The sequence below is a fragment of the Sturnira hondurensis genome, unplaced genomic scaffold (genome assembly GCF_014824575.4).
Source record: "Sturnira hondurensis isolate 20B ecotype Veracruz unplaced genomic scaffold, ASM1482457v3 Scaffold0021632, whole genome shotgun sequence".
In the NCBI taxonomy this organism is placed as follows: Eukaryota; Metazoa; Chordata; class Mammalia; order Chiroptera; family Phyllostomidae; genus Sturnira; species Sturnira hondurensis.
The window spans coordinates 2,203,998-2,223,316 of NW_028094263.1; the positions used below are offsets into that span (position 1 = coordinate 2,203,998).

The 19,319-nt window shown below is 52.9% G+C and overlaps 1 protein-coding gene across 1 annotated transcript; it reads left to right on the top strand.

Annotated features, from left to right (window-relative positions):
* Nucleotides 1-853: 853 nt before the first annotated feature.
* Nucleotides 854-10,510, top strand: PHB1 (prohibitin 1). The gene is made up of 7 exons (XM_037033390.1): nucleotides 854-930; nucleotides 2,107-2,221; nucleotides 3,446-3,607; nucleotides 6,028-6,170; nucleotides 6,365-6,481; nucleotides 8,714-8,809; nucleotides 10,160-10,510. The coding sequence occupies exons 2-7, from the start codon at nucleotides 2,134-2,136 to the stop codon at nucleotides 10,370-10,372; spliced, it is 819 nt and encodes a 272-aa protein (XP_036889285.1). The 5' UTR covers nucleotides 854-930; nucleotides 2,107-2,133; the 3' UTR covers nucleotides 10,373-10,510.
* The last annotated feature ends 8,809 nt before the right edge of the window (nucleotides 10,511-19,319 follow it).

Here is a 19,319-nt window from a genome sequence, read left to right on the forward strand (position 1 = left end):
TCTACGTGTGTTGGAGGTGCAATACAGTTCATTATTGGGTCGACTGATGAAACTGGAATGTAGCAGGTGGTTTAAAGTTACTCAGGCTATACAAGGGGATGTCCTTATTCTCGAGAGAGAGAGAGAGAGAGAGAGAGAGTGCTCTCGCAAATGAAAAACAAATGGAGACTGTTAGTAATTGATGGATTTGAGTAAAGGATATACGAATTCTTTGTACTATTTTTACAGCTTTTCCAAATAAGACATTTTAAAAATTTCTCCAAATAAGACATTTAAAAAAATTCTGTCCATTAGACTTTAAACGAAGCCTCTTCACTAAATCACTCGTTGACCCTGAAAAAATTCCTTCTTTTCTCTGGGCCTCATTCTCTAATCCTGCTGCTTTCTAAGGTTTTTTTATGGCTCTAGCAATCAATGTTCCAGACTTCGAGGTTTCCCCGCAAAGTCTCTCACCCCCAACGGTTGTTTCATCAAAACTTTCTCCGAAGTGCCTACCCGTGCTTTCATCAGCCATGTATTTGCCCCAGACCATCTCTGCCACTAGCTGCAAGTCCAGCCACTCTTCGAGGGTCCGAGCACAAGGGGCCGATCTTCGAGGAGGTTGTGGCAACGATTGGCACGTGCGTTCTCCTCCAAGAAACTACAGCCCCCAAAAGGCTTTGCGGCAGCCTCTTCGCGTTTACCACCAACGACCAATGGCTTTTCAGCGCTCGTCCGCTGTTGCATTGCTTTTTGGGAATTGCAGTTTATCTGAGAATCGCCAAAGAACCAGGGCAAGGTTAAAAGCCACCCTTCCCAGAATACTCAGCGCTCTTTCTAGCCAATTGAAAGTAAGGATCTTGGGAGGAGGGCGGGGAAGAGGAGGAGCTGCGTAGCGCCTGCGCAGTATGTGTGGCTGGGGAATTCATGTGGAGGTCAGAGTGGAAGCAGGTGAGAACGGAGGGCTACTGCTGTGGTCCGCTTTAGGGCAATACTACAGTCCTTTTTCTGTTCTCTCATTCTCAGTTTGGGCGAGTGGCTTGCATGCGTGGGTCCGCCTCCTCGGGAAGGAGGAAGGGGGTGAGCCCAGGACGAGCCACGAGTTGCGAAGAATAAGGGAGGTGTGTATGGGGGCAGGGTGAGGAATAATCCAGAAGCTATTAGAAATGAAAAGGCTGAGTGGTAAGGGCTGGGCATCCTGGCCTTGGAAAGGGAATATTTAAATGCACGAGGACAGGTCAAGGTAGCTCAGGAGTTGCGATCTGGAAGGTGAAGAGGTTGAATTTGAGACTGAAGTGGACAACGACCATGGGGCAGGGCAGTAAAAAGTTAAGTACTGGAATGGATTCCAGATAGTTCAGCCGTACTCCCGCCCATCCCGCCTCAGTCCTACCTTCCCACTTAGTCTTTGTTGTATTGGTCCCAGAATGTCATCCAACTCTTGCTTCCATAATGGCAGGCCATTATTAATATCTGTTGTTGAGAAGCCGTATGATGAGGAGTTAAGCTGTGCCTTCTAGAATTAGCGGTAGAGGTTCTAATCCTGGCTTTGCCACTTAATAGCTGTATGATCTTGGTCTCCTCGTGTAACCTCACTGTGCCTCAGTTTCCTCACTGTAATAATCTGCTTCCGAGGGGTTGGTGTGAGGATTAGATAAATTGCCATTGGAAAGCTGTCTCATATAAAGGTTATATAGGTATATTTGCTGTGAGAATCGCCATGTAGCACATTCATTGAGTTGCTTTTCCCAAACCGAAATCGCATAGAAGTGGCCACACGGCCTCCCTTGGGCCCTCCCGTGGGGCCTGCCTTGGGGCCAGAAAATGGGAGGGTGGTTTCATGTGGTGCTGAGCTCCCCACGGGTACTGAGCCCATGCCTTGGGTTCTCTTTTGAACCAAGTGCTTCCGACCCCTTAAATGGTGGAAAAAGAAAAAAGGAATTGCTACCACCATTTTTCAAGCTGTAAAATGTTACTGTTTTTCAGTGGATGACCTCAAGCTTTCAGGAATGGCGAAGTAACTAGCCAGCTTTAGAATGAGTATCGTGTGGCAGAAGATGGCTTTCTCTTAGGATTCTGGGATGAAGTGGTGTTGTTTGTTTTGTTTTGTATTTTTTACCTTCTTAGGTGTGAGTGGGTCCAGCAGGAGGAGACATGGCTGCCAAAGTGTTTGAATCCATTGGCAAGTTCGGCCTGGCCCTAGCCGTGGCAGGAGGCGTGGTGAACTCCGCATTGTACAATGGTGAGGTGTCTTTGCTGGAGGGCTTCTGTTGGTCTGCACAGCCCGTGGGACACTCCTGTGTAGCGTGGCTGTCTGAATGTGTTTGTGATGGAGAGGGCTCCCCTGTGGCCAGCCGGTACTCGGTGGTTGCACTGTCCTCAGAGACCCTGTCTGGTGCATTCTCTCAGAGCCTTTGTTTGCGAGGAGCCTTCCAACCTGGTCGCTGGGGGGGGGGGGGATGTTTCCAGCTGCTGCAGTTCATTTGAAGTGACACTGTGCCACCCGGATGCTGCAGCCCACTGTCAGGGTTTCACTGGCTAGCTGAATCTGAGATCTCATTGGTTCTCTTCTGCTCATCTGCGGAGTAGCACAGGAAGAGCTTGAGACAGTGGCCACCTTGTCCTGAGCAGGAGCTTTTGCTCGGCTGCAGAGAAAATACCTCTGAGATGCACTGCCCAGCTTTTAACGGTGTGGCAGGGGTGGAAGCTGGCTTTTTTTTCTCACTTGGCTAGAGACCTGAGGGGAGTCACAGCTTCCTCACTGGTCAAGCAGTGGGACTGAACTAGCTTATCACTTAGGACACCTTCCAATAATGAAGGTATTTGGACCAACTGTAGAGTCATAAAGCAGCTGATCAGAAAAGCCTGCTTGGCTTACATGGTACAGCATTTGCTTTGACCTTTTGGGCCTCCCTGGCATAACCAGGTAGTAATCACCATCGCCAGTTTCTCTCTTGGGTCAGCAGGGCGGCTCTACAGCCCCTCAAGACCTTGGGGGAGCTACACTGTTGGAAAGAAAGAGTGGGGTCTTCCATAGTTTAGGATTTTTGAAGTCCAGGAGCTGCTGCTGGGAACGCTAGGTTGAATTGGAGCCTGGTTGGACTGTGGTAGCAGTAAAGACCTTGGGGTCATAGAAGCTTTGGGAGGTGATTTCTGGAAATGTGTTAATGGGAGTTTGGGGATGGGTTGGCTAACCAGAAGATCAGCAGCCAATTATTTCAAGGAGAAGGGATGCTGAGGAATAGATCCTACTACTGAACTCCTTGGGAAGACACACGGGACCAGAAGTGATTGCTTAGTTTTGTAGCTATTTAGAAGCCTCCAGAGACCAGAAGTGAGGGGAGACAGCAAGAGAGGGGAGACTTAATAAATGAACAGAAAGCTCCAAGGGTCTTTCAAGGGTGTGGCTCTTTTGGTTCAAGGGTGAGGAGATTTTTTCTGACCTGTCGTTATCCTTCATTCCTAGTGGATGCTGGACACAGAGCTGTCATCTTTGACCGGTTCCGGGGAGTGCAGGACGTCGTGGTAGGGGAAGGGACACACTTTCTCATCCCTTGGGTACAGAAACCAATTATCTTTGACTGCCGCTCTCGACCGCGTAACGTGCCGGTAATCACCGGTAGCAAAGGTGAGTCTTGCCCGTGGGTCAGGGAGAGAGGGTGGAACGGGTGCCGTGCGACCCCGAGGAGGTTGAACTTCACATTAAGAATTCCCCGCATGTCTTCCCTGGAGTGTTGTACGCGGATTCATGGAAAGAAATACACAGGGTCCAGCAAAAATAACACCCCTTTTTTATCACAAAACCCTGAGCATGTAATTCTGTAATGTAACGATATCACACTCAAGCACATCACACAGCGTTTTAGAGGAAATGTTAAAATTAAGAGTACAAATTATTACACCCGAATCATTACCCTACCAACCACACTCACACGGGCGTTACTTCTGCCAGACCCTGTACACTTAAGGTATACACACAGACAAGCTGTGCAAATTTAAAGGAATACACACAGATTTATTTCAAGGGTTGCATAGTGATCCAATTTTAAAGAAATGTAAGTTGCCTTTTTGCCCTCAGTCGACCCTTCCCATTGGTTCCTGTTCCCCAGAGCGACCACGTAAACCGATCTCCAGCAGCTTTTTGTCACAGCTGACTTGCCCTCTGGCGGACTCTCTGAGGCCTCTGTGTCCAGCAGTGCTGACCTCACGTTGTTACGGAGTGAGGCCCGCGTCCCCGGGAGCTGTCTCCGGGCGTCCCGCACGCTGCTGGATTTCCAGACAGCCTCAGGTGGATTGCTGTCACCGTTTCCCCCTTGCTGTGCACGGAGGTGCACGGGCAGTGAATGGAGTAGCAGGTGCCAGCTCGGCGGTGACAGTTCCCCACAGTGAGGGGAAAGGGGCTCACAGATGTCACTCCATCGTGTCAGTAACACTCGATGCTCTCGGTGCTGTGCTTCAGCAGACGTTGGCTCACTGTGGCCAGGCCCGGCTGCGGGCTGGGGGAGGGTGGGTCAGAGGTCACTAAGCAGGGGCCTTCAGGGGTTCTGTCTAGCTGGGGAGTAGAGACTGGAACAAGAGATACGATGTCACGTGGCGAGTACTGGAGCCAAGGTTGTAGGGCGTGTGGGGAGCAGAGAAGAGCAGGGAGCGCCCACAGGTGGCGGGGCAGGCTCCTGAGGGGGACTTGTGTCTGAACTGGGGCTTCGGGGTGGGCAGTGTGTTATGTGTGAGCAGGACGGGGAAGGGTAAGTGGGTGTGGCCTAAGTGTTCTGTAGCCCCTCTGCTGCGGACAGAGGAGGGAACCCCATGAAGGGTCTGGCTTGCCTGCTACGAAGGAGGAAATCACAGGTGGGGTGGCGTTCATCGAGAAACCTCAGACTAACTGGAAAGCCCAGTTCTCAACTTCCCACCTCTTTGGGATTTTTTTTCTCTCTACTGTTTTGTGGTTGTTCTAGGGGTACGTTATGTTCCTACCTTCAAGAACTGTTGAGATTAGGGCCTTGTGGGTGTACATTTCTCACTTTCCTTGGCTCTTGGTTCAAGATTCTTATCTCATGGGTGCTTGGTCCATATTCCTTTTTTTTTAAGTTAGTGAATTATTTTTATTCTCACCTGAGAAAGTTTTTTTCATTGCTTCTATAAAGAAAGGAGGTGAGCAGAGAGGGAGAGGTACGTCAATTGGTTGCCTCCCGTACACCCCCCCCGCCCCCCCCAGAGATTGAACCTGCAACCTAGATGTGTACCCTGACCAGGGATTGAACCCTCAGCCTGTCAGTTTACAGAACAACGCTCCAACCACCTGAGCCACACCAGCCAGGGCTTGGTCTATATTCCTGATGACTGCAAGCGAGCTGGGATGGTGCTATAGCTCTGAGCAGGCCCGACTTGTCAGGGGACGTGTTTCCCTTCCTGAGCCCTTTGACTGGGCCAAGTGCTGAGAAGTGGGCTATAGAGATTCTGATGACCTCTTAACATCTGTTGCATTGGATGAAATTTCTCTCGGTCAGTTTCCTGGAACGTGCCTGGAAGACAGATGAAACCATCCCCATTCTCACAGAACCAAGTTGAGATTGGCTAGAGCTTTGTGAGGTCAGGTAATTAGTAAACAGCAGAGTGGAACTGCAGCCCAGGCCTTTGGACCGTCGCTTGGTCCAAAGTGGACTGTTGCTGCTGGACTGCAGCAACCTCCCCAGAGCATGCTCCGGACATGGGCCGAGTTTGCCGGGCCTTGGAAAGGCCTCGCCCTGGAACCTCGGCATTGCCCTGTTTTCATAATACATTTGGTGTCCTACCCATCTCATGACACCTACTGAACGGCGTATATCAGGGGCCATTCAGGACATACTGAAACCAAAACCATTAAGAAGTTCCTAACTGGTGCTCAGCTGGATTCTCTACCAAGGAAACCAGGCATCCTTACTCCTTCCCCTCCAGGATCTTATAATTAGCAACTTCACTTATAAATTGTAGCATACTTGGGGTAGGAAGTCACATAGAAGGCCACTGTGCATTTTATTTTTAACTCCAGCATCTGTCCCCTCTCTGAAGATTTACAGAATGTCAACATCACCCTGCGCATCCTTTTCCGTCCCGTCGCTAGTCAGCTTCCGCGCATCTTCACCAGCATTGGAGAGGACTATGATGAGCGTGTGCTGCCGTCCATCACCACGGAGATCCTCAAGTCGGTGGTGGTGAGTGGGCAGGGCCTCAGCCTCAAGCAGTGTGCACCCCCCCCACCCCCCCGCCACCAGAGATCACTAGGCGGCAGGAGGAGCTTGGCAGTGGGGGGTGTTGGGAAGTGGCTGGTAGCTTCCTGGTTCCCTTCCTGGTTCCCTTCCTGCTTCCTCTTTGTCCTGACTGCCTCCTCTGCCTGCCCTCGGACCAGGCTCGCTTCGATGCTGGAGAACTCATCACCCAGAGAGAGCTGGTCTCCAGACAGGTGAGCGACGACCTTACCGAGCGAGCTGCAACCTTTGGGCTCATCCTGGATGACGTGTCCTTGGTAAGATCCTTGGGGAGCCTGCAGGGAGGGGCCTGGCTCCATCTCTGGGCTGATGCTGTGAGGCCCTGCCTTCCCTTTCCTAGAGGGCAGACTCAAGCGTGGAAACTTCTTGGCAGTGTGAAGCCTTCTCCTCCGGTTTGTTTTCAGTCAAGGGTTCTTTAATCTCCCCCCTGCCACACATTTTTCTTTTGATTTCTGGGCCTACCCAGCCCAACCTGAGTTTTTTCACCATCCTGTAACTATGACTGTGACTGTACCCCTAAGCTCCCCAGGGAGTGATGGCTTGTTGACCTTGTTGACACAGGAAGAAACCACCTGGTGAGACCAGAGAACACCCAGGTAGCCTTGCTCCCTAGCGCAGGCCTCCCAGCCCCACTGTGGGAATTTTCTAGCCACTTAGAGCCGAAGCCCGGCGAAGTGAGCTCCGGGAACCCCCACTGGGAGGCGGTGGGCTCTACATGCCTGGCTCTGTTCCCCGAAGCCTGGTGTGGGGGGCAGGGGGCATCTCAGAGACCCAGGCTGTCCTCTTGACACTGCAGATCTGTGCATTTATGTGACACTGATTGCCACAACTCAGACAGACAGCAGCACAGGCCTGGATAGCATTTCAGACTGGGGTGAGGGGAAGGGTCATGTTTCTGGATTCTGTGGGAAAATCACTTGGAGGGATTTGTTCGGGTTGTGAGGTAGAGCGTTCCCTGTTGAGTTCTTCTGTGCATCGCTAGGGCAGGGCACCGTTTCCCCCTCGGCATCCACGCAGCTGTTTGAGCAGTCACACCCCACGACACCCGGTGTGAGCTGCTGGTGCTAGCTGCGAGGCACACTGAACAGTGAGGCACGCATGGTCACATGGGGGAGGCAGTCCTATGGAAGGACCTGTGGGCTCCCTCTACTGGTGAGACTCCAGGCTGCAGCCATGTGGCTCCTCTGCCCGCGAATTCCTCAGGCTCTCCTTCCCCCTTGCTGTTGTTGACCTGAACACCTTGGCAGCAAGGGAGGGCTAAGTAAAACCTGAAGAAAAACTTGGCATTTTGCTAGACTTTAACCACATATTCTGTTCTGGGGGAATGTGGGCTGACCACAAGAAACCATATCCAAGAGGTGTGAGAAGAAAATTAGGTTTCCTGGGGAATTTGCTGCCCTCAGCTGGCCCTCGGAGAAAGGCATTTTATTCCTTAATTGCACGTTTCATTTTTCATCTCTCAGGATTGCATTTTCTTCCCCAAACTCTGAATAAGAATCCAAGTCTAGAAGTGGATTGGAGCAGGCAAAGTAGAACCGCTGCAGTTTAAGAGTCGGGAGTATTAACATTTCTGGAAGGCCGTGAACTAGGGTTTTTTCTTCAGGAGAAATTTTGAGCTGTTTATATATATATATATATTTTTAAAGCAGAGATTTGGAGAGTGAAGAAGGAATCTAAAAGCAAAACCAATGTTGCTTTTCCCTTTATCTCTTCCTTTCTAATAAAAAGTTGGGTAAATAAGTAAATTATTCTAGACTCGGCAGCAGGTATTCTGAAATCTGCTCCCCTCATTTGCGTGAGCATCAGAGACTGTGGGTTCAGCCAAGTCTTCGTTTATATTATTAGGGAAGGTCTGGAGAATCAGGGTTTTAAACCCTCTCCTGAAGCAATAGCTTTACCTGCCGTCTCTTTCTTTTAAACCCTTTACCAGAAGCGCTCACACAGGGAATACCATGGTCTGTGTCCCACGTCCTCCTTCCCCTTCCTGTTTGGGGGTGGAGGTGCCGTGAGAAAGAAGTGGCCCGGCTCCTCCGTGAGCACGGAGCATCGGGCTCTGGCCTCCCTGAGAACCAGCTGCATCCCTCACTCTTGGGGGCTCACTTTCCATCTGGCCTCCCTGGGGGCTTCCGTCAGAGGGCCTTGGGAGAGCGCTAGTCCCGACAGGGGTCCTGGAACCCGCAGGTCTCCTTCCTTAGGGAGGTGGTCGGTCGAGTGTCTGATTGACACTCAGCCTTCAGTGTCTATGGGCTGTTTTCTCCCTGAGATCGTCTCCCTGGGGGTGACAGAATGCTGTATGGAAGCAGTTTGGGCAGCCGAGGATTCTGGGTGTCAACTCAGTTTGGACACAGACATGGGGGGTGGAAGGGTGATCTGGCCTCCCCCTGCTAGAGCCGTTCCTGGCCTCTTCCCTCCAGTGGCTGTGGGGGCCTGGCAGCCATGCTGTCTAAGCGATTACACTGCCTCACCTCGTGCTCACTCTGTCCCCTTAGACTCATCTGACCTTCGGGAAGGAGTTCACAGAAGCGGTAGAAGCCAAACAGGTGGCCCAGCAGGAAGCGGAGAGGGCCAGATTTGTGGTGGAAAAGGTGAGCGTTCAACCAGATGGCAAGAGCCCCCCTTCTCTTTCTCCTGTGTTCAGCCTCCCATTTGCTGGGTGGCCTGGAAATTCATCATCTGTCATCTCTTCTTCCGGGATCATTGGAAGGGGGTTGAAGGGACTGTTCTTCTGCAATTGGTTCCAGAGTCTTTGGGGGCCAGTCAGGGATACGTGATGTTCCTGAGTCACTGAAGGGTCATTTTTCCCCACTTCCCTAAGATCAAAACCATTCCTACAGATGAACATGTTTCTCCGAGAATATTTGCAGCTTCAGTAAGAAGTCGTTTTTAACCATAGTTATGCAGTGAAAGCTGACAGCGCGAAGGATCAGACGTTGCGCCAGATGCGCCGTGGTCTCTGGGATTTTTTCAAACACCAAATCAGTCCAGATGTTCAGAGTGCGGTGGGACACCGCCTATTTGCATCACAGCCTGGTCTTCTGGGCTCTCTGAAGGTGTATTTCTTTCTTGCTATCCCGTGCTTTTCGCCACTGCTTCTCTTGAGTTAGTATTCTTATCCAAGACCCCTTAGTCCTTAAAGTCAGGGAAACGAGGGTAGGTGGGCAGCCAGCATTTAATTTGAGAGAATGTGAACTCTACAGCAGGAACTGTCTTTGCTTCGTGTGAACCGCCTGCCTCCAGAGCCTGGCCCGCACCCAAGACTGTGCCTGGGGGCACCGGGTGCACAATAAACATTTGTTCAGTAAACAGTCACAGGGCCCTGCAGCTTCAGAGCTGTGTTAATTCAGTCCGACTGTCACTGTGCTCCCACACTTGTGAGGGCCATGCATTGCAGATAGATGTCGTCCTGTTGATGCAAGTACAGAAAGCCTAGAGGGTCCCGTAGTGGGTGCCTGGGTTCCTGGCCAGCGACCACTATAGCTCACAGGCAGCTCTCGGGAACATCACCTGGGCCTGCGGCCTGTGTTTATTAGCTACACTGGTTTTGGTGAAAGTCATTTGACCTGGGACTGGCGGGGAAGGTGAGTCTGAGGATTGATTGCACCTCCCTCTCCCGTTTTTCGGCCTGGGGTTCCTCCTGCCTCAGAGTAGGGTGGCCAGACCAGAGTGCTATTAATGTTAATGAAGACTTTGAAATAGGACAGCTGTTCATGCAGCTGACAGAATGCATCCCTACCATGATGAGGGGTGGGTGGGACAGGACAGGAGGGGATTGGGTGGGTGGACAGTGCTTGTTGACCCCACCTAGAGGAGGAGCCAGATTCTCAGACTTCCTTCCAGAACCAGTGGAGGTGCCTAACCTGGACTTTCGAGGCTGTAGCCTGCCGCCCAGTGCTCTGAGGTGTGATCTCAGTCTCTCTCCACCTCTGCTCTCGTAGGCCGAGCAGCAGAAGAAGGCGGCCATCATCTCCGCTGAGGGCGATTCCAAGGCTGCCGAGCTGATCGCCAACTCGCTCGCCAGTGCGGGCGATGGCCTGATCGAGCTGCGCAAGCTGGAGGCCGCAGAGGACATCGCGTACCAGCTCTCGCGCTCTCGGAACATCACCTACCTGCCGTCCGGGCAGTCGGTGCTCCTCCAGCTGCCCCAGTGAGGCCTGCGCCGCCACGGTTCCTCGGGCCTGGAGGGTTCTCACCATCACCTCCTTCTGCCCCCACCCCAGAATCACTGTGAAATTTCATGATTGGCTTCAAGTGAAGGAAATAAAAGTAAAATCAGTTCAGATCACTAATTACTCTTAGCAGGTGAAACTCATTCGTTCTTCTCATTTCCACCCACCTTTTTTACCCACCTTCCCACCCAAAACTGCCAAGTGCCTACACAGACCGGCTGGGTCCTGGTCCTCGGGGCCGAGGCACTGGTGGTTGGCAGAAGGAAGGCAGAGTCGCGTGTGTGAGCGGCTGGGGAGCCCGAGCAGACTTGTAGCTGCCAACCCTGCGGTTATTCAAGATTTAAAGAAGGTGGCACACCGTGCCACCGAGAAGGTGGGCCTGGGTCTTTTCCAGCAGTTCCTGCGTATACCAGCTGAAGAGGGGCCTGGAGGGTCAGAGAGGAAGTGGTCGGTCTCTTGCCACGAGGCTGATTATCTGACGGGGAGGGGAGTGGAAGCGTGTACAAACGGCATAGGTGGAAGAACGGGCCCCTGTGACAGTGGGTGGGCTTGCTCTGCTGCCCCCTGAGGGTCCTGCGTCTGGGACGGACTTGGACAGTGCGAGAGTAGGCCTGGACTGAGATGTGAGTCCTGTGGAAGATTTCCTCTCTGCCCCCCACCCCGGTGTCTCTCAAACACCCAGCGGAATTCCATCTTGAAGGGTTGCATCCTGCCGGGCTGAACGTCCCTGCCAAGGACGTGATCCTGCCTTCCTGGCCCTCGCCCTGAGCCGGCCGTGCCTGTGCTGTGAAGGGAACGACCGGGGCAGGGAACAAATGTGTGTGAACTGCTGCCGATAAATGACACCCGGACCTTCCAGCTCCGTCCTGTGGGGTGTGTGTGTGTGGCCGGGGCCGGGGCGCGTGGGGTCTGCACAGTGTTCCAGCAGTTCTTGTGTGTACGTGTTTGTATCACCGGTGGGACGAAACCTGGCAAGGCCGAAAACGCTTGTGTTTCAGAGAACACTTTGTACTGGGCTCCACGTCCGTCCCCAGTTGGGTGGGGTTTGGCCTGAGGTGGGCGCTCAGTAGGTGCCGCCGAGGGAAGGGTCGTGAACTCTCCTCTGTGGCTTTGATGCCACTAGGAGCTGGGTGTCACAGACCTGCCCACCAGCCGCCAGCGACACTCCCCCGACAGAAGTGACCGACACGTGTGTGTGTGTGTGTGTGTGTGTGTGACAGCCTGCGGTGTGCTCCAGTATTCTTAGTTACACGAGGGTCTCTGCTGTGTGTTGCTTATTCTGCTTCACTTTGATGTAGAGATGACATTGGAGAGGGCCGAGCTTATGCATTTGGGGGGTGGGGGGGAGCGGAACTAGGACCGTGAGCCCTGCCAATCACCCACCTCACCCTTTTAGGAACGGAGCAGGAACTGCTTTGCCTCTGCTCTCAGTCTAGTCCCTGGGCCCACCACTTGGCCAAGGCAGGGGTCCTCTGACCTCAGTTCTGCATTTGTTCTCCCAAGTGGTAGGCCAGCTGTCAGCTGAGAAAGGCAGGGATAATGCAGAGATTTCGGGTGGGGCTGGGGACCGAGTTTCCCATTCCTGCGCCCCACTCTCCCCCCAGTGCCTCTCTGAAGGGAGTGAAGCCCTTCCCATACTGCCCCGCCCCCACCCCAGAAGTGTGCGCTGGGCTCCTGACCCTGGGCTGAACCTCAAACCTCCCACCAAAGCTTCATCCTTCTGGATACTCCCACCAGCCTCCTGTCTAGCCCGTCTCCCTACCGCACCTCCTGGGGTCATCCATCTCAGGGTCTCTCTTTTGTGTTTTTACTGAAGACTAGCAAGGCCTGCAAATGATGAGTTTCCTGGACTCAAAACGCATTTAAGACCAGAGCAGGAGCAGCATAATTCCTAAATAGGTTCCAGGCCGGCTCCCACTCTGCAGCTGTCCTCCTTTCCCGCCGTCTATGGCTTTGGACACCCTTGGGGGTGCAGTGGGGGCGGGGGCGCAGGAGGCTCCTCTCTTCCCCAGGACCATTTCAAAGGAGCAGTTGTGTTTCTTGCATGTGACTGGGAGGTTGGGTTTCCTGCCCCAGGTGTCCGCGGGGGGGCACCCTCCCAGCTTCTGGACTCTGTCTGTCCGTGGTTGGGCTCCCGCTGGTTTTGTCCATTACCCCCCCCCCCCCCCCCCCCCCCGGCCATGGCTTGTGCCAGGGGCGGCCTGGGGGCCTCCTTGTGCCCTGACTTCCGCCACGTTGTAATTCTTTTCACAAATGTGCAAGGGCTGTTATCTGGCTGCTTAACCCCAGAGTTCCCTAACGGCCTCTGGGTTTCTCCAGAAGCTGCCACAATGGGTCTTTCTTCGTCAGCTTGGGACTCTCTGGGCTGTGGAGCAAAAAGCCACATCCCGTCCTGGCCAGGGGAGGGGCAGAGCAGGGAGTGTCTTCCTCTCTCCTCGGGTCAGGCTGAATAGTTCCCTCCTTGTTCAGGCATCCAGGGGTTGCTCACTAAGAAGGCAGTGGGTCCTGGACAGGGAGGGGAGAGAAGACCCTCAGAGGGTTGCCGTTCTCCTGCCTTCTAGTGTTACACAGATTCTGCCCAGGGGTGGGGAGGACCGAGGAGGGAGAAACTGGGCTGTGGTCGCACCCAGGTGGGTTGATCGGAAAGAGGAGAGACACGGGAATATGAGTCAGATCCTGCTGCAGCAAATGCAGCAATCAGCAGGGATACGCAGACAGGACCTCCCTTGACCTTTGCCATCCACCAGTAATTGTGGGTAAAGCCACCCACCCTGGTTGAAAACAACCTGGGTGAGCAGTTGTAGGAGGCTGGAGCTGATTTCTCCGCCTCGCCTCGGCCTTCTGTTCATTCTGCTCCAAACTTCATTTTTCTAAAGCAGATCACATTCCCGCCTTCCCAAACCATCTTCAGTGGCCACTCCTTGCTGGCTGAACAGGGTGCAAACGTCCTGTCCTGGCACTCGCCCTCTGTGGTCGGGCCGCACATTCTCTAGTCTGACCTGACCTCTCACTGCTTGCCGGCCCAAACCTAGGTGACGGTTCCCACAGAGTGGGAAGCGCTGTTTGAAAATGCAGGCAGGCGTGGCTGTGGCTACTGGTGCTAGGTGGGAGCCAGAGGTGCTGGCAGAGATGCTGCGAGACCTTTGCATGGCACAGCCTCACACAATGAAAAATTACCCCAAAGTGAGGCCAGTAACCTTCCCACTGAAAACCCGCACCAAGACAACGGGTTCCTCTCTGCATACCCTCATAACTTTCACTGCACCCCCGGTGCTGCCGTCACTTCATCCTGGACTGCCCTTCCCCCGGGTTTCACAGAGTCGGCTGTCCCCTATCCTTTGCGTCCTAGCTCAGATTCTTTCTCTCCCACAGATGTCCCCTGCCCCCGTCCGTTCCCTCCCGCTCGCCCGAGCCCCTTGTCCACACTCCCGTGAGGCATTTAGCACTCTCTTCATCGGGTTCCTTGTCCGGCTCTGCAGTTCTGGAATGCAAGGCACTTCGATGATTCAACCTTCATTCCCCTTTCTTCTTCTTTCCCTTAGCAAGCCACACACGCCTGGCTCTTGATGGGAATTACTGAATGTTTATCAAATGAATGGAGATGCAGGAATAGAGTGGGGGACTGAGGTTAGAAACGAGGACTGGAAGTGAAGGCCCCCGTGTTCTCCTGCCAGGGCATCACATTGTCACCTCAAGCTCCTCCGAAGCGGGGCTCTCGGGGTCTCGCAGGCCAGCCCTCTACCACTGTCCCAACCTGGCCCCAGTCTCTCTCTTCATGTGGCCTCTGTCTGTGGACTGTCTCCTCTCTGTCACCTGCCCACAGCTCGCTCTCTCTTGCCTCTCTCTGGAACACCACTCGTATCCTCCCCCCTTTTTAGTTATCTTTCCGTTAGAGTTAACATACCATATTAAAGTAGTTTCAGGTGTACAAACAGTGACCGGATGTTTACACACCTTATGAAGTGATTGCCCTGTAGATCCAGCACCTATTTGGCACCAAACACGGCGAGTACAGTCTCTCCTCCCCTTTTCAATCCCCGCCCCCTCCCTGTCCCAAGCTCAGCATAAAATCCCTCCTCTGCAGGAACTTACTTCTGGCTGGACTCTTCCCAGCTTTCCTTGCGTGAGTCTCCCTATAAAAAGGACGCTGGCTCTGGAGCTCTGGCAGCACCAGGCCGAGGATGGACAAAAATAGGAGCGAGGCGGCCAGCACAGGCGGCAGCGCAGCCGGCGGGGGCCGGGACGAGTCAGGATGAAATGTACTGGGTCTGGGGAAACCAGTTTCTCGTTGGAAGAGAATGCCTTTGTCTAGGACACCAGGTGGCTAGGGAGGAGGGTGTCTTTCCAGCACCTTCTGATTGAGCTACTTTGGAACAGAAGTGAAGCCGAGGGTGCACAACTACCCTGGGGGAGCTTTTAGAGCTGGTGGCATCTTTGGGGGATGCGACAACCCGCCTGGGGAAGCCAGAAAAGCCAGGGTTGAGGGACGGCTGGGACTGTCTGAGTTTAGCTGAATGAGCTGCAGACAGTCAGGTTAGGGATTGCAGACTATGGGACCTGAGGGCCAAGTGCACCTGACTACTTTTTAAAAATGTCTTCACTTGAGGGTATGCTTATTGATTTTAGAGAGAGAGGAAGGAAGAGAGAGAGAGAAACATCGACTGGCTGCCTGCCTGTCCTGTACATGCTCCAACCAGGGAGTGATCCCACAACCTAGACATATGCCCTGACTGGGGATCGAACCCTCAACCTTTTGGTGTATGGGGTGATGCTCCAACCAACTGAGCTACAAGGCTAGGGCTCCTACCACTTGTTCTTACATAACTCCAGAACTAACAATGGGTTTTAACTTTTGAAACAGCTGGAAAAATATTTTTTTAAAAGCATAGCATTTCAGGCCCTGGCTGGCGTAGCTCAGTGGATTGAGCACAGGCCTGCGAACCAGAGGATCGCAGTTCGATTCCCAGTCAGGGCACATGCCTGGGTTGCAAGCCAGTTCCCTGCAGGTCAACTCCCAGCAGGGGACGCGTGAAAGGCAACCATACATTGATGTTTCTCTCCCTCTCCTTCCCCTCTAAAGATAAATAAATAAATAAAATCTTTAAAAAAAAAACATGGAAAAAAAAAAGCATAGCATTTCATGACACATGAAAATGATATGAAATTCAAACTTCAGTGCCCGTAAGGAAAGTTCATTGGAACATAGCTATGCCCTTTGCATTACAGCACAAAGCAAAGTTGACCAGTTACAACAGGGACCACGTGGCCTGCAAAGCCAAGTATTCGCTGCCTGCGCCTTCACAGGAAAGCTTGCGGACCGGTAGCCTTGGAGAAGGGGAAGAGCACTGGAACTCGGAAGTCTCCAACACCAGTCTCCAACACCAAGCATGTTGAAAGCTTTAGACTCAGACACAATGCCATCGGCACCAGGGTCTTGGGTTGTGCCTGAGGCTGTGGTGACCTGGATGACCTGGAAGCAGGGCCACCCTGAGGGCCTGGATTTGTAACGGATTTGTGAGAGCTGCTGTCCTCCTCAGTGGCTTGTACACGTTTCTGAACTAGGCAGAAGGTAGGGATGGAGGTAGCAGACAGGTGGGAGTCAGAAAGGAAGGGGAGCCTATGGTCCCCTCAGGTCTGGGGATCTCCAGGCCTGGGGTGAAACGACTCCCCCCGCCCACTGCTCCTCTGCCCTCCAGGAGGGGATTGCTGCTGGACTGCCCCTCCAAAGCCAGGGGAGACGGCACCCAGGAAGGGGAGCCCAGTACAGTGGTGACTCCTGGAAATGGGGGCCTCTGGGAGCTTCAGTCTCCAGGCTGAGCAGTCTCTTGGTTAAGACCATGTCTATCAAGGAGATGACTGGAGACCCCCAAAGAACCCACAGATGCTCCTCACTGTGGGCTGTGCCAAAATCTAATCTGTACCAAGCACCTGAGAATAGACGAGTTTGCCATCTTTGGCTAGCGACTGCTTCCTTTCCTTGCTTGCCTGTGTCAGCCTCTCAGTGCGAAATGCCACTTCTCTTTTCTGTGTCCACAACCCTCCCCTCTGCAAGATCCTGCCTGACACTCACTTCCTTCAGGGCTCCTTGCCTGTCCCCCTCCACCCCCACTGAAATCACGACAGCACAGAACTGAGCAGCAGGCTTTCGGATCCTCAGGAGTAGCCCCTTCATTTGGGTGAGGAGGGCGAGGAGACGTGCCCAGCATGCACAGGATGCAGATGACAGGGGTGGAATCCTGGTCTCCAGACTCCCTGCACTGTGCTGTTTCCGTCCCATCTCTCCGCTTCCTACTGCTCTACGTGTGGGGGTCCTGGTCCTGGAAACCCTTCCCTGGCACACACAAGTGGGCGCCTGTGTACTCTCCATTCCTCCGCTGAGCTTGCTGTTATCCCCAGTTGGACTGTAACAGGCGGGAGGCAGAGATAGCGCCTCCGCTTTCGTAAGGTCCTTCACACCAGCGAATCCAGGGCTCCTTGCTGACATTGTGAAACTCCAAGTTAGGCTGGACTTCCCAGATTTCTCACTCCAGAACACAACTCAGTTTAGTGGGAAGGACATGAGTTCTAGAATTAGAAAGACTTGGATTTGGCCATTGCTGGTGTGGCTCAGTGGATTGAGCACCAGCCTGCAAACTGAAAGGCCGCAGGTTTGCTTCCCAGTCAGGGCACACGCCTGGGCTGTGGGCCAGGTCCCCGATTGGGGGCGTGCGAGAGGCAACCAATTAATATCTCTCTGGTACATCAATGTTTCCCTCTCTTTCTCCCTCACTTCCCCCCTCTCTAAAAATAAATAAATGAAGAAATCTTAACAACAAAAAAGAAAGACTTGGGTTTGTATTCTGACTCTGCCCCCTGCTACTTACTAGCTTAGGAGATCCTGAATTACCTAAACACTTCAAACATCTTTTTTTCCTTCTCAAAAAAACTACGGGCATGAATGACCGCATTACAGTGTTGTTGAGAGTGAATGAGATGACAGGTATGGAAGTGCCTGGCGCAGGGCTCAGCCCACAGGTGCTCCGCATACTCCTCACCCTCCCCTAGTGCGTCCTGGGGGCTGCCGGCCTCTCTCCAGTGTCAGGGACCAGGAAGGATCTTTGGTTTCCTGAGGTGGCAGTGGGCTTCTGTGTGCCCCTTATACCGAGCCAGCTATTGAGAAGGGGCATAGGGACCCTCAGAGGTTGAACTTGATTTGATTCAAACAAGAAGATGCAGGAGGGGTTGTGCTCCGGGGTCCCCCTCCTCAGGAGCCCAGATGTCTCGAGGCAGGTGGTTTGACCTGGTATTCAGGAAGCTGTGTTCGGTCGTTATTTGAGGTCGAGGGAACAGATCGGCTGGACAAATTCCAAAGTGTTTTTTGTACAAGAGATTTGTGCTTTCGCCTCTGTTATGCCACTGTTTCCACACGTCTCTTTACGTCTCTAGGTCCCCAGGTCCCCATTCTTTCACGGAGGGTAAGTCCATCAGCTGTTTGCCAGTTGAGCTTAGAGAAGCACCGGGCGTGTCTGGTGGGGAGTCCCTCCTTCCCCTGCTTGGGCTGGACCAGAGTGAGTTCATCGGTCTTACATGAGGGCCTCAGTCACAGCTGCCCTTGGACAGCCACGGTCCTGGGAGCTGTTCTCAAGGTCTCTCATGGTTTCTCCCTCAAGTCTGTCTCAGACCGAGCCCTGCAAGGCTGTGGCCTCTCTCCTCCACCAGATGGCAGCAACCTGCTTGCTGCTGCAGGTGCCAGGGGATGTCAACAAATACAGGATGTTCAGGAAAAGGTCTCAGAGAAGGGACAAGGAGGACGTTAGTGCTAAGTCTGAGGATCACAGGTGGAGGTGACCCCCTACAGATGACTTTCTGATAGAGAGCCCCTTGGGCTTCTGAGGCTGTAAACACACCAACTGTCCTGTCCCAAGCACCAGCCAGAGGGGTGCCATCCCCCGCCTTGCCCGGGAGAGCACCCCTCAACTCAGCTTTAACTCTTTCTTAACCCAGGGCCCTGGATACTCTGCTTTGGTGGCCTGAGGTCAGTTTCTGGAGCTCACCCACTTGTTGAGGAATTACAAAGACACAGAGGGGACTTCAGATTCTGTTCCTGAAGCCCCAGTAGTTTCCTTCTAATGTCTTAAAACACTCAGGAGGAACAAAATGAAATGTAAGAGGCTGACAAGCATTTGGGAGAGGCTTGACACCTTGCATCTTGTGGATGCTCTTGGCGAAGGAACAGACCTAAAAAGACAAGTATAGTCTACACGGGTTGCTCCATTCATTCATGCAACGACGACTGAGTACGTACTGTGTACAGTCCTGGGCTCCATGCTTCAGGGGTTTAAGAGATGAATCAGACACAGGTCCTTTATTGAAAGACTGGCTCAACTCAGTCCCAATGACAGGGGATCAGGCCATGTGTATTGAAGTGCATTATGTTTTTCTTCTGTCAGATTTCTGTTCCTTATTCTTTGGTTCAAGCCTAGGCCTTAATGACGAGGCCGTGAAATGGAGGAAGAAAAAGAGAGAGGAGTGGGTGGGAGGAAACCAGAGACAGCTCAAATGTTTGCCATCAGGAACCCACAAAATGAAGTGTAGGACTGGTTATTCTCTCCACTCCCAGTGAGTACCGGATCTGAAAGCAAAGCGTTTTTCAGATCCTCCCGTCAGTTTTCCTGGAGAATCTGTGATCCTCGCTCTACCCTGTTTCTTCTTGCAAATGCACACTGCCTGGTTCTTTAAATTGCCTTCAAAGTAATACTTACTGACCCAACATTCTTTTTCCTGTAAATAATAGAGACATGTAAAGAACAGAACAGAATGAACCATAATGCTATTGCCCACAGGTAATATTTTGAAAATGCAGAAACATCGCTAAGGAATGCAAACAGTACAGAAAGACCAGCCACGAGACGCGAAAGCCTTCTCAGCTCTCTCCTCCAGCGCTCCTCTG

Bases quoted from the DNA above. Each gene is read 5' to 3' on its own strand.
- PHB1 (XM_037033390.1), top strand. From the start codon at position 2,134: ATGGCTGCCAAAGTGTTTGAATCCATTGGCAAGTTCGGCCTGGCCCTA. The intron at 6,482-8,713 runs GTAAGATCCTTG...CTGTCCCCTTAG, and splicing joins TCCTGGATGACGTGTCCTTG to ACTCATCTGACCTTCGGGAA. The intron at 8,810-10,159 runs GTGAGCGTTCAA...CTGCTCTCGTAG, and splicing joins CCAGATTTGTGGTGGAAAAG to GCCGAGCAGCAGAAGAAGGC.